The sequence below is a fragment of the Camelus ferus genome, chromosome 9 (genome assembly GCF_009834535.1).
Source record: "Camelus ferus isolate YT-003-E chromosome 9, BCGSAC_Cfer_1.0, whole genome shotgun sequence".
In the NCBI taxonomy this organism is placed as follows: Eukaryota; Metazoa; Chordata; class Mammalia; order Artiodactyla; family Camelidae; genus Camelus; species Camelus ferus.
The window spans coordinates 71,488,741-71,503,304 of record NC_045704.1 but is presented as its reverse complement, the minus strand read 5'-3'; the positions used below and the strand labels follow the sequence as shown (position 1 = coordinate 71,503,304).

The following is a 14,564-nucleotide window of genomic DNA, read 5'->3' as shown; positions in this document are numbered from 1 at the left end:
ACATCCTCATCTATCAAATGAAACTTCTGAATTAGATGGCTTCTAAGGTTCTTTCCAGTTATCATATTACATTATCTTGAATTATGTTGTATTATTTTATATTATCCTATCATACCACATTCCTAGCCATTATATATAATAGACTATTATTATACACAAAATAGAATCTAGGTTGCCGATGACTCTAGCGATCCATATTGGATAAACCCATTCAGCAGTACGAACGTTCCTCAAGGGCTGCTCGCCCTGTTTGATGCGCTCTGCCCTCTCAGTGCGTTGGGGTCTCGGTACAAAAGGTATTTCCCTCAGAGCGTCTCCTCAGAGAAGGGGAAGAATCGCCCAGCTTTCTCCCTGAAATTCACTATGCTTTCTCCACAGCTGGAGAACAAACTCACTGTCTGGAAAGAGGCTTCACAAGGTAGGAACCTCAGCACCCCTACTGTTTACTTCCCGGCATAAAGTTTGACATTTGTTGAGACCACAAAGGAAGGAGAGACCCCCAGTATCAACTCTCACTCCTGTCCCTTGGTACATTATCCACATTTTTAGGGAAGTCCAGATACACAATGCTGGAAATAGGAGGAACCCTCCTCCACTTATTAACTTTCTTTCTTTCTTTTCTTTCTTTCTTTCTTTACCTTATTAACCTGGGGCAAGCAGCAGGCCCACCTAAGGCTTCAGCTGCCACTTCCATAAAATGGGTTAGTGTTGTCACTTTGCCTTAAAGCCAAAAAACAAACCAGATGATACCAAGGAACCTTCAGCATCAGGGTCTGTAATTCCGTGACTTCCCTCTTTGGAGCAAGTCAATTAATAAAACATCCCCTTGAGTCTCAGATTAATGAAAACAAAAGAAGACTTCTTCAGGAATGCACTGGCAAGATTAAAATTCACTCCCACAGAAACATTCTCAAGCAGTGTAAATTAACCCCTCTATTTAATGGCAGGTATTGAAGGCAAGAGGGCTATGCAGACAGTATGCATGTGACTTCAGTAGAAAACAGAATGGTGACTGATCCTTTGTACATAAAAGACTAACCCTCCTCACATGTCATATAACAAGTGAGGCCCTGAAAAGGAAAATAATTACTCTAAAACCCAGCAATGATCACATTACCTTTCTAAGCTTTTGGAATTAAAACCAAAACCTTAGACTTACCTGTGAGGCCCAGGGTGGCACAGCCACTACCTCTCTCTCTCTGGGGCATCATTTTGCACATTTCCCCATTTTAGTACTAGCAAGCTCCAACCAGCAAGCTCCAACCAAGCTATTTTTTCACTCCTGCCTCAGGCCTTTGGCACATTACCCTCCCTGGCCTAATTAACACCCACTTAACCTTCAGGTCTCAGCTCCTGTCACACTTCCTCATGGAATTCTTTCCCATCTCTCCCCTGCCACCACACACACACACACACACACACACACACACACGCGCGCGCGCCTATACCCTATCTCCACCCTGCAGGCCAGGTTCCAACCCTACGTGCTTCCAGAGAATGGTAGGTCTTTCCTTCAAAGAATTTACAGATAGTCTTATGTCTGAATACTTGATTAACAGCTTCCCTAAGGACCACTGGACTATAAGCTCCATGAGAACAGGGCTGGGTTAAAATCTGCTCACTAGTGTATCCTTAACACCTGGCACAGAGCTGACTGAGTAAATGAATGAAAGACTAAGACGCGGTTGGTTCATCTGCAAAAATACTACCTTCTTCCATTTAATCCTTCTAAACGATACACCAGATTAAATGTGGGGCGAGATGCCAGACGTCACATTTCACTAGCTTTGGGTACAGAATTGGACTAAATAGACAAAATTGACAAAAACAACCTAAGAAGGAAATGACAATGAGGGGGATGTCAAATGGCGAGATGGCCCACCTCTCTGGTGAAGGGAGAGGCTGGGAGTGCCCATCCCCAGTCTCCTCTACCACCTGCATCTTTATTATGAGCTTGCTCCAAATGTGACCTGCTCCAGAAGTAACCCTCAATCTAAAAAGACTCACACCAACTACGCATCACCGCAACTCCTTTTTGCTTAGGGGCCCCTTCAGTTCTGTCTGACAGTTTTACCAAGTTAACATCATCCTAAACCTTTCCTTCCGGGCTTTCTAGAGCTGCAGGCAATCTGCTTTAGGGCACATGGAATAAAGCACAACATCTGACACTAGTGAAAGGGTCCAGCAGAACAGGAAAGGCGGAAAGGCACTATTTTACAAGCTCACCATTCAAAGAGTCCTAGAGGAGAACTTTTTAACCCAAAAAGGGTTAACAGAAAACTTTATCTCACAGTTAGAAAAAAGGTAAAATGTTTCTAGCATTTCAGATCAATTCAGCTGCAGAGGATCAATAATTTGATTACCAGGACTAATATAAATGCTATATCAACTCCACATTCTCTTAAAAGGAAAAGAAACGTGTAGAATAAGAAATTAGTTACACAAGGATCCCCGATTCGGAAACCTCAAGCTGGAACATAAGTGAAAATTACAAGTATACCAAAAAACAAAGTCACATTGCCTCTTCTAAAGTCTGCCACAAACCCACGCCCTTTAGCGATGTTTATGACAGTCTCAGTCTCACTCAGTCTATATGGTTTTATTCTGTACCAAAGGCTAATTAATAAAATGTGATATCTGGTTTCTATGTCCATAGTATATTAGACTCATCAGACAGACCATAGGCAGGAGGCAGCTATTACTGGCTGGTACATTAATAGTAATGTCAAAAGCTAACCTAACAATAAGAAAGGAGCACCTAGAAAGGACTCAACTCATAAAAGTCATTTATCAACAACACTGACTGAATAAATTAAAACCACTAAAAGACAAAAGATGTTTAGCAAACAGGCACCTTCTGCTACATAAGCAGACAGCCCTTCATTTCTCAGGGGCTCCTAAAACTATCCTTGAATTACAGTGAAACTGTGCAACCAACGTATTCATAATACTAGAGCCTGAGTATTACAGGAAAAAAAGCAAATCATAATCGGTAAATTCTTTAAGAAGGCAGAAGCATGGATTCATTTTAGAAGGTTTACAGAAATCACAAACTGCTTTGATATTCTAAGATGGAATTTTCCAACTCTGTAGAAACTGTCTCACTGAAATGCCATATTCCCAGACAAAACTGGAAAAATGCATGATTAGAGTAATATCCATCAAGAAGAGCAAATGTGAAATACACCATCTTCTCTGGTTCTCAAAAGAAAATTAAATTTTATAACAAAAGGAGTCCAAACTAACAAATCCTTCATCAATGGTTTGTGAACATCTTGAAGATCAAAATATTAAATTAATAAATGAAACACTTTATTCAAAAACTACAGTTCACATAAACTATTGTCCATAAAGGAATTTACTGTCACTTACAAATAACTGTGATCCTTTACCAGGTTTTTCCAAGTTGTCGAGGACTGGGACTATTACGTGCTTTAATAAATACAGCAATATTTTTTTGATGGTTCTCATTCAACATCTGACTCTTTGGTGGTCCTGAAAGTATTTAGTTGATTAATAAAACCAACTTTTGTAATATAAATTGAAACTAAACCTTAAAAAGAAATTTTAAAGAAATAATGAATTCCACACTTAAGCCCAAGTCAGTGAGCCAGAAAGGAACTTGAGATCAGCTGCCTCACCCACCTCCCCAGATTTTAAACAAGTAAATATCTAAACATCCAGCGCAGGCATTGTCTATTTTCCGCTTAAGATCACAGAAGACAAAAACTCTTTTTTTATTTTCATTATAGATCTCCCCTTTTTACTTTGCCTCCCCATCTCCAAAATAAAACAGAGCAAGAAAAAGGCAACTCCTCCTTCTAACTTAGACACATGGTCTACTTTAAGGTGTCACTTTCTCCCAATCATCCAAGCCAGAAACCTTGAATTTACTTTCAATTCCCAAACCCCTCATCTGGTCAGTCCCAAATACAGTCAGTACATCCTTTCTAGCCTCTCCTCCACCTGGACTTTCTGTTCCCATTGCTACAACCATAATCCAATCTTGCCATAGCCTAACAGACCACTCCCTCCCTCCGCCCACCTCCCAGCCATGGGAGTACTAGTCCTAAAGCAGGGCTCTGCTCAGTCTCCCTGTCATTCATAAACCAGCAGAACTGAGATCCAAATGGCTTTCCATAATCCAGTCCCCAACCACGTGTCCAGCCTCACCTGTGACCTCTCTGCAGTTCAAGTGTTTTGCCTCACCAAACAGAATCTCGCTATTCCCAAACATGGAAATCATCCTTTCCTTCTTTCCTTCTTCACTCATTCATTCAGCTGAAATTTCCTGAACACCATCTCTATGCCAGGCACTGTGCTGGGTGCAGGGATACAGTGGTAAGCAAAAACAGGTAATACTTGTCCTCACAGAGATCATAAAATACACCCTTTGCTCTTACACACCCTTCAAAAGTCAGTTTAAACATCACTCTATGAAGTCTTTATCACTCTGGGCAGTAATCTGTCTTCCTTTCTTGGATTTTTAGTATGTACACTTACAGGTTTTGTCGTATATTTCCTTGTACTGTTGTTTGTTTCCACTTCCTTCTTTACATATCTGTCTTCCTAAAGCAGTAGCACAGTGCTCTGCACCAAAATCCATCCCACCTAAAGGTCAAGTTTCTCCTATAGTGATTTTCAACCACTTACAACTTCTAAGTTATGCTTTTTTTTCACTTCCCATAAAAATGTGTCAAGAGTCTTTTTTCTTTTTCTTTTTTTATGCACAAAGGTGTGTTAAGCCGTGCCTAAATAAAAGTCATTTACTTCTGGCTTTGGAATGTGTTTGTGAACTTACAAATGAGCACATCTGATGTCTCAGGGATCTACTTCAAACAAAATAATGAAGCCGCCCTGTGGTGCCTTGGCGAACAAAGAACTTGGACAGCAAGCAGCTACTCACTGGACTCTCACAGCCCAGTGGATCCCTCTCTTAGGCTGCCTGGGTAGGACTAGCCCGGTTAGTGCTGAGTCCTCAGCACCTCAGTTAAATCTTGCATTTTCACTGGGCTTATCTCAAGTACAAAGAACTAAGTGACTATTTGTCCTTATGAAGAGCAGAGATTGACTACCCACTGCAAATGCCTATGAGGTCAAACCAGCAAGTATTTAATAAGTCAATATCCTGAAAGTAAAAGTTGACCCTAGTGGGTCACAGAATTAAGAATCAACTGGTGAGTGTATACAGACATGTCTATTTCCCCATCACGTATACTGTGTAGCACGCCTGGTTATGTACACAGGTGTACACACACACACAAGCAGACACCTAAAGCTGTGTTCAAAACAGAGAATAGAAAAAGTGGCCCTGAACAATCCTAGGTTATTTCTGCAAGGTGAGGATGGAAGGAAGGAGAAAGGAGGAAGAAAGTAGAAACCTATACCATCTTTGAAAAGCTAAAGAGTATTCTAAGTTTTTAGGAGAATTCTATGCAGAAATCATTACATCTTACGTTATAACAGCTAAGCAGCGAGAACATTTCACCAGACAGCCTGCAAAAACAGTTTTCACAGGCTTACGAACACTGGGCTTCTTTTGTTTTCATTTCTCCTATTAATATATAATGATAATTAACTCAATTTATTTTCTCTCTCTTTTTTCAGGGGGTGTGGGGGGGCAGTTCACCAAAAGAAAAAAAGGCAAAATTACACCCACAAAAGTGGAATTGTGGAGAAACATCTTAATTCCCAACACACATTCCCAGATACAGCCTGGACAAAAAGTTTGTGCACACGCTGTCAACAGCACGTTTCTTGCCAAAGTCATGACCACCCAAGTCAGAAGGGCCACACGAACCAGGGAAGGGCAAAGCTGTCTGCGCTCTCCCCACTAGCCTCATACCCAGGACCACTGGGAACGTGATGGACGCATAAGAGCACGGACTTCAGGGCCAATTTACTGGCTCTACATAACCCTCTCTGGACCTCAGTTTCCTCCTCTATAAAGTGGTGACAATAATAGCACCTAATTTCCTAGGGTTGTTCTGAAGATTGAGTTAATGTGTGTAAAGGATATCAAATACTGTCCATCATGGGACTATAAATGTTAGCTGTTGTTATAATTTCATTTTTATTTTCGTGGTGAAATTTGTCTCTGAATTCACCTCTGTCTCCTCTTCTGTCTATATCATAGCAATTTATAAAGAGAGCTGAGGTACCAAATGATGGCTCTAAGGCTGTATACAAGATCACATGTCCCTGGCTGAGATAGTATTCACCTTTCTGGTAAATTAACCTACTTGTTACACATTAAGTTTAAAATAAAAATTGAAAAACCAAAAGGGTTTCTTCTCACTTCTATCTAACTTAAATACTCCATTCCCACAAATATTTGCAGGCAAGAGAAGTTTTTCTGTATTTCTCTCAAGGGCTAGGCTCACATTTCAACTCAAACCTATGCTACCATCTACATAAAAGAAATCATTCTTCTATAAATTATTTATCCAAAATTCCTAGTTGCATTCACATCAGGCGGCTTTAATAAAGTTTAAATGAAAATTGAACGTTTTAAATTATTCAAATCTTCAAGTTAGCTAATTAGCCCTCATTAGAGGCTGTTCATTCTTCCATGCTAAAACATTTGGTGAAACCCTTTGAATCATTTCAGAAACTGCTTAATATTCAGTCCCCAGAGTATGCCCATAGAGAGTTCTCTCCTGCATTTTCAATACCTTTCCTTTGCAAACACAAGGAGAGAAGAAATGCACACGGGCAGGCTGAAATGAAGACTGTCTGCACCGCCCTTTACAGCCAACTGACTTTTGTGCATTAACACCCAATCCTCCGCCCGCCACCGCTAGGAGCGGCACACAAAGGTTACAATAATTAACATCATTGATTTTGCTAACTTTTGAGCCAAAACAATTTGAGTTAAGTTATAAAAAGTAAGCCTCTATTCGGAGGACAAGGCCCAACTCCAAAACCAAAGAACTAGCCCTTCTGGAGAGCTGTGGGTTGTTCGTAGCTTAATCAAACACAGACAAATCTTTAAAAGGCTCTCTTTTTATGGGGCTATTTTTTTTCCTACAAGTACGTTAGGCTATACTCTGATTTTAATTCTGATCTGTGAAATCATAACCCAAGGACAAATGTGTACTTTACTACCAACCACATTTCACTAGAGCCACTCAGGCCTTTATATTAATGTGATAAGTTCTGTTTAAAAACCAAGCAGAAAATTTAGACTTTCTTTCCTAATAGGCAGCCTGACCTCCTAATGCTACTTTGTTCAGTTTTCTCCACTGGCTTCTCAGAAGGTTGCCATCTCAATCATGGAGTGCTATCATCCTTCTAAAACTAAACAAACACCTACACACAACACAGTTGTGTCCAGAGTACACACAGACTAATATTTAAAGAGTCTACCTCCCAATTCAAAAATAATAGTTGCATTTCCAAGGTGATCAGTTCGCCAGAAAGGCAGTATTTCATTTATACATTCAGCAAATAAGTAGACAGGTACAGGACTTTAAAAGACCCTATGTGGTTATGTATACTAATAGTCTCCTTTCCTTAGAGACGTGGACATTACGATATGACAGTCAGGAATTTTCTCGCCATAAGCCATCTGCCACGAAGAACCCCGATTTCTGCGCATCCTTCCAGGGACTTTGCAGTCTCCCTCATCCAGCGGCCCCAGAAGCGGAGCCCGCAGGACGGATCCAGCTGCTTCTCTCCCTCTCCCAGCTCTTCTCTCCCCTTCACTGTCTGTCCACATCTCTAGCTGCTTATTGCCACCTCTTTCCCTTGCTTCTCTCATCCTGATCAAGCCTCCGAAATACAGACCTTAATATCTTCTCTTTCTCCCCAGAAATCGTATCACTCTCATAGCTTTCTCATTTCTTAAAACTCCCAAATTTAAGAACTTAAGATCTCTGTGATATCCAACGCTGACATGCACACCCCATAAATTCCTTAAATTCAACCTGACCAACATGGAATGCCTGAGCCTCCCACTAAAGCCAATTCTTCTGCCCTACTTACTGTTTTGGTTAATGCCCCCCTCCTCCAGGAGGCTCACCGTGACGTTCTAAAGACTTTTTTGACTCCTTTTATGCCTCCGCACCCCCGCCAACCCATCCACCTGATCTGTTGCTGAGTCACATGGATTCAGAGCCCTTCTTTCTACCACCATTGCCTACAATCCTAATCTCCGCCTTTATTTCTTCCCCTGGAACGTTTCAGAACTCTTCTAAGTGGGCTTCTACTTCCTCTCTAATTCACCTTAAGTGATGCTATCATATTAGTTTTTTAAGCGAGGATATATGTACTCGAGAACCAGAGGGTCTGGTTTCCAATTCCACCTCTGCTACTTCTTACTTCTGTGAACTTGAGCAAGTTACCTGACCACTCTGTCCCTTGCTATCATTTGCACACTAAGGATGACAACAGTATCTGCCTCAAAACTGTTGTGAAAATAAAATTAATAGCCACGGAGCGCCTAGAAAAGCACCTGGCATGCATTTAAATGCCCACTAAGTGTCTGCCATTATCTGCAATTAGCACAGCCCCAGTCGTGCCATGGACCACCTCCAAACCCTCAAGAGTCCCACAGCGTATAAAGGAAATTGCAGCTCCTCACCCTGCCATTCAGTCTGCCCCAACTGACCTTTCAGCTTCATATTACACATCCTCACTTGACCTGTATGCACACCAGGCAAACTGGAGGACCTACTATCCCCTGCACACACTCCAGAGCCTCCCTCCTCATCTCTGCCTGAAAAACCTCTGTGCATCCTGTAAGCCAATCTGAACTCCTCCATGAAGCCTTTTCTGAACCCCTCAACCAGATGAGCTCCCACCCGCCTGGGAATTCATGCTGCCACAGGGGGGTTATGTTCCTCTGTGGTAGGTATCTTTTCTCTATCTCTAACTGCAGTCCTGTCTTTCTATCTAAAGGTTTGGAGTCCTCGAAGGTAACACGTGCATCCATCATCATTGTACACTTTGCCGAGACTGAAGTCCTCATCACAGTTTCAAGTGATATCAAACCCTACAATGTAAACTGGATGGCCTTTCCAGGAAGTTTTTCTTTCCAGGACACCAGAAATACAGTAGAATCAATATAAGAAGAATGTGATTTGTAGCCCTAACCTAAAATACTGACATTAAAATCCCACAAAAAAATTTTCCTCATATATCAATATTAGAATAAAAAAAATTTAAAAAAAAACTTAAGCACTGTGTTTAGGTAACGAACATAATTTCCTGCTAGGTCTACCATCTAGCAACCCCAAGAGAAGCAACTTAAACCTCAAGGCCGGGAGCTTGTTCAATGCCATATTAACCTCTGGCACATCACTGAAGAATTAAACATAATGGCATATACACAGTCCCTTCCCTCGGACTCACAAAAGGTCCCCGAACCCTACACTCAGAAGAAAGCCACAGCAATACACGTTCCCAACAACAGAATGAACACTCCATCGACACTGCTGGCAGTGACATCCCCAGGTGCACGAGGTCAGGGAGCAGGCAGTGCAGTGCTCCGTTCCGTCTAGGAGCAGAGCTGTAATCCGACACCAGGGAGTTAGACCTCTTTGCTGCAGCGACTCTGGGCATTCATGAGCCGCAGCAAAGAGCTCTTTCATTCCCCCCTTTCACTTCAACCATTCAAGAAGCATCCTGCTCCCAGCACCACTGAGGGAACGCCCTGAAGACATCGGTTTCAAGAATCTCTGTGATGAAATGACAGTTGAAGATTGTCTTCCCTCAAATAGAAGATCTGCTCTTGAAGGTGGAGAATACTCTCACTATTCCAAAGCCTGGTGGTACCCTGAAATCCTTAGTCAGAACTGCCAACATCCCTCTTAACAGGACAGGTCCTAGGAAGCTTACTAGAGTGACTGTGGGTCATGTAACTATGTCCACATAATTGCATGTTTGGTTAAGACAACAAGAAAGTAAAATTAAATGTTTGTTAGAATATATTGGACTATCCTGAAACACCAGCTCTTTTAATAAGAGGACATAATAAATCAATTCCACCTTCTTACTCCTTATTTATACATTGCTTTTATTGAACAGAGGCTTATCTCTTTTTTAATTAAATTTTTACTATACTATACAACATCTTTTTCCTGTAGATCAATGGTCTTTCACAGAAAACAGTTCCCTACTTGGATCTTACATTCTCAAATCCTAACCCAATAAGGGCAAAGTTACCAAAGAAAGTAAACTAACACTTCCATACCACTTCCTCGAAGGCAAAAAATAATAAAATTATTACACAGGGAAAATCTTACTCATAGATATGACTTGGATACAGTGACCTCCAGCTGGTACGTGTGTCCCACTTTCCAAGTATGAGCCACACAAATGAAAACATCCTGAGATACAATAGAAGCCCTGTGAACTGCAAAGCTGAAGCACCTGTAATACACACACTGCCCTGTACTCTGTAGGTGCTCCATAAATACTCAGTGACTGATTCACGGGCCAGTTACAGAATCTGGCAAGGACAGAGTCTGCGTCTCCCTGGTCCTGCTCTGGGGAGTGTTAGGAATCTACACTTGCAGTTTGCTGTGGTGGTAGGAAGAACTAATACAGACAGAGGTCTAAAAGGAACAACGTGATGACAGGTTCAAGTTATGTTAACTTTCCCCGCACCTCTCCCCAACTATCTGAGCCTCAAGAAATCAGTACTGTTACTTGCACCACTGGGGGAAAGTGAATTAAACTTCCATAAAGGTGCACAGTGTTTCCTCACAAAAGAGCCAACACACTAAATGGCTGAGAAAAAAAAATAGAAACTTACTTTTCATAGACCAGCTCCTCATCGATGGAGAAATAGTGGGTATTTACTGTGCTTTTTGGTCTGTTCCTTAAAGTAGCAAAATATAAGCGATCTGAAAGACAAGTTTAAAAGACGGGAGAAAACATATGAGAAGTAGGGAAGCTGGAGGTGGAGGGTGGTGCTAATACACCAGGATCAAAATAACAACTGCTACCCATTATTTAAAGACCCCGTTAACACGTGGAATTCTTGCAGAAACCTGATCTCTCCCAGAAAGCGAGAGACCCAAGAGCATACCAGTTAGAGAAGAGAGAAAAGGACTCGACTGAGGGACTCAGCGCGGGGGCAAAGCTCCCAAATTTCTCTCGTTTCAGGCCAGCGGGAGCAGGTAGAAGCTGAGGGTACCCGTAGAACTGGAGATGCAAGTTTGGTTCAGAAATCTCCAGACCTCAGCAGCTGCAGAAGGGGAAGAGAGAGGCGAGCCTCTCCCCTGCAGCTCCAGAGCCTTCAAGAGGAAGCGAGGAGACAGGGGGGTGTGGTTGGAGGTGTCCCGAAAACCGAGCCCAGCAATAGTGGGATAAAGGCAACCGAAAGGATCACCCGGAGCAGGATCCTCACGAGCCGCTGCACGCAGGAGCCCGGCAGAGGCCGGCGCTGTCCCACCACCGGGCGGGAAGGCCTCCCGAGGGTGCTGCAGAGGGAACGAGGGAGGCAAGAAAGAGAAGCCGGAAGCAGGGGGTCCTCAAGGAGAGGACAGTACCTAGAGGGACGAGAATGCGCGCAGCGGCTGCAGTACACTGAGGGCCCCAGGAGATGCCGGGGACAGTGGTTGGGACGTAGAGGCGAGAAGTGAAGAGTTGGGGGCGGGGGAGGGTTGGAGGATGCGGGGCGGCTGCTCCTCACCTTTCATGAACTCGCAAGCCCCGATTAGTTCCCCTGACTCCGCTGCCATCTTAAGCGAGATACACACGGGTGAGGGCTGGGTCGTGGCCAGCTGAGGTCACCCGCCCCCGGGGGCTTCCCCACTGCCCAGGAGCCGGGAAGCTTGCAGTCCCAAACACCAAGCCTGCCGGAGAGAGGTAGCAGGCGCCGAAGGCGGAGGCGGCTGGGGGGTCAGCGCGCCGGGCGTCCCGGGGACATTCCGTGGGGAACCCGAGCACGCTCCGCTCGGGGCGCACACGCCCGGGGCTGCGGCCACTCGGATTCCGACCCGGCTGCTGCCGCTGCTGCTCCGCCGCCGCCGCCGCCGCCGCCCCGCCTGGGAAATGCAGACCAGCTCTCACGGCCAGGCAAAATCTTCCCCCGGCTCCCAAAGTGATCATGGAGGAGGAGACGTCTGGCCCCGATCACGCCCGTGGCTACTCGTGCGGCAGCGGGCAGGACTCCGGTGCCCGCCGGCTGGCAGCAGCTGCTCCGGCTCCTCCTTCGCCACCTCCTTTCAGCAGCAACTCTTCCTCCTCCTCCTCCCCCTGGGTCCGCCCCCAGACCTTCCTCCCCGCCCTCCCTCAGTCCCCTCCACTTTCACGGCTCCGCGGCCATCCCTTAAAGGGACAGCCCCGCTCCTTTCTCCGCCTGCCCCCGCGCCCCAGTTACCAGGCGCCGCGAGGGTCACTAAGAGCTGGTTGCTAAGGCTTTGTTGCCGTCCACCAATTGCTGTACAGGAAAGGGGGCCCTGGGCCCAGAGGAACCGGGCGAGTCTCCAGACCAGAAACTTATGAATGAAACCGCGGAGCTGAGTGGTCCCGGAGGGCGCCGCTGCAGCTTCGCATGCAAGGATGCGCCCGCGCCCCTTAGTTTTTTCTTCACCCACAAAGTCTTCTTCCCACTCCAGGTTTTTCTTCTCTCTCTTTCTCCACCTCTCTCGCCCCACTCACCCCTGTTCTTCTAAACTCTTGCAGGCACACATGCATACAAATACAAACACACACACACACACACACACACACACACACACACACACACACACACACACACACTTAAAGATCTCAGATCTCCGATCTCGGCCTTACCTATAGCTAATCTTTCAACCAACCCCCATCCCCGCCCCTGAAGGATCTCTACCTTTATGGAAAAAAATAATAATATTAAAAAAAGAACCCTACCTCCTAGCTCAGAAGAACATCTACTGGTGTCCTCTACACATACTGGACTCTGAATTAACTTGTGCTTTGTTCTCACGGGGTAAAACGTTCCCATCCGGTTCCCCACGTCCTCTCATTTGGGTCGCCACTGTGGGCGCAAAATCATCACAAATGCCTAACCTGTATATTGCGGTGGCCCCGAAGGGGGGCGGGGCGGAGGAGCGAGACCAGCGCGGGGTGGGGGGAACCGGGGTGGAAGGAGAGGGCCGCTCGTCCACGGGGGAAACTAACACAAAAGAATTCTTCACGCAGTCTTAGCTGGAGCGCGGCAGGGAGCGGCTCATCTCAGAGGAGCCCCTGACTTGCTTCTGTGAAGCTCCTCGAACAGCTCGAACAACTTTAACGCTCGGAGTCCTACGGGCGTACCTAATTAGAGGGCAGTCCCCGCGATATGAAAATGGCGCTACAGACCCAGCGTCAGAGGGAGCATGCGCGCTGAGTGGTTTCTTCAGAAACCGAAGGGATCTGCGGCAGCCTGCCGACTCGCAGGCGCTCGATTGCCCCTTGGAGAAAGGGGGCGCGCAAGGAAAGGGTCGACCGACCGAAGGAGCGCCGAGGCCAGCGAGTAAAGCTCAACTCTCTGGTCTCAGCCTGTTAGCTTTGCTGGGCTATCCGAAAAGCTAAAAAGTCACAGAAAATGATAAGCGAATATTACTTAGATATTCAGAAAAAAATATTTGGATCATCTCAGTAATTCTAATCGAACATGCCTTTGTAAGATAGTTAAAAGAAAAACCTATCCTAACGTTCAAATCTTTAAACTGTAAGGCAAGAACTATATAAATTCAAAGCTGGAAGAAGCACTAAAAACGACCTTCTCCCATCACCTAATCATTCCCACGAGGAAAAAATCTCTCAAAAGAGTTTCTAAAACCGGAGAAGTCCTGAAAAGACGAGTTGTGATGAGCGTTCCACTCTGTTGAGATGCAGTTCGTGTTTTATGTGGGCTCCCAGCCACGTCTATCAAATTCTAAAGAAGGAAGCAGCTCTAAACGTGTTGTCCGCACTCAACAGTTGAATTTTGCCTGGTATTTATTTCCCCAAATTGTGTGTCAACAATCATGTTGACCAATTCATATTATTTTGTTGAAAAGTTCTAATTGAGATTTTGTATAAGAAAGTTATGGAAAAACAAAGGATATGAATGTCTTAATAAACTTAACCACTTTGTTTATAAAGCTAAATTAATTCAATGATGGCAATCTATTTCCAAAAGTAATGATTTAAAATTCGTGTAGAATCTAAATCCGCTTAATAAATTTCCGAACAAATTTTTATCTGTGGTGTATCAGAAAAATTGCATTCAGAAAAAGAAACCCAAGTTCTCACTCAATGTGTAAACTTCTAATTTTACAAAGTACACAGTCTAATGAAAAGAACTCTACATCTGCACTTTCAGAGAAGATAGATTTAATTGAACACCCTCTTCTTATTTTCTAAAATGAATTTACAAAAACATTTCCTTTCATATAATTCTGCTTAGAAATTTAGGTCATGAGGAGTGAATTATTACCCAAGCAAATAAAAGTCCTTAAAATTAAAAAGTCAGAACCAAAAAAGTTTTTCCCTAGCATACTTATAATATGAGCATTAGAATGAAATTTTTGAAGTTAAGAAATCCCTATGTTTTTTTCTGAAGTCGCATGAAAGGAAAATAAGCAATTGTCAATAATACTAATCAATAA

At 44.0% G+C, this 14,564-nt stretch overlaps 1 protein-coding gene across 5 annotated transcripts in view; it reads right to left on the bottom strand.

Annotated features, from left to right (window-relative positions):
* Positions 1-13,215, bottom strand: part of CDC14A (cell division cycle 14A) — a 142,193-nt gene extending 128,978 nt beyond the window's left edge. Inside the window, exons 1-2 of one of the 5 annotated variants that reach the window (XM_032487199.1) lie at positions 13,000-13,215; positions 10,760-10,850 (exon numbers count right to left, since the gene is read on the bottom strand). Coding sequence is in view for 4 of the 5 variants with exons in the window: in XM_032487196.1 (XP_032343087.1) it covers positions 10,760-10,850; positions 12,841-12,934 (185 nt within the window). In the remaining variant the exon portion in view is untranslated. Of the gene's footprint in view, positions 1-10,759; positions 10,851-11,641; positions 12,201-12,840; positions 12,974-12,999 lie in introns of those variants that run through there. The other 4 variants (XM_032487196.1, XM_032487198.1, XM_032487197.1 and 1 more) reach the window with 4 other exon arrangements.
* Positions 13,216-14,564: the final 1,349 nt, after the last annotated feature.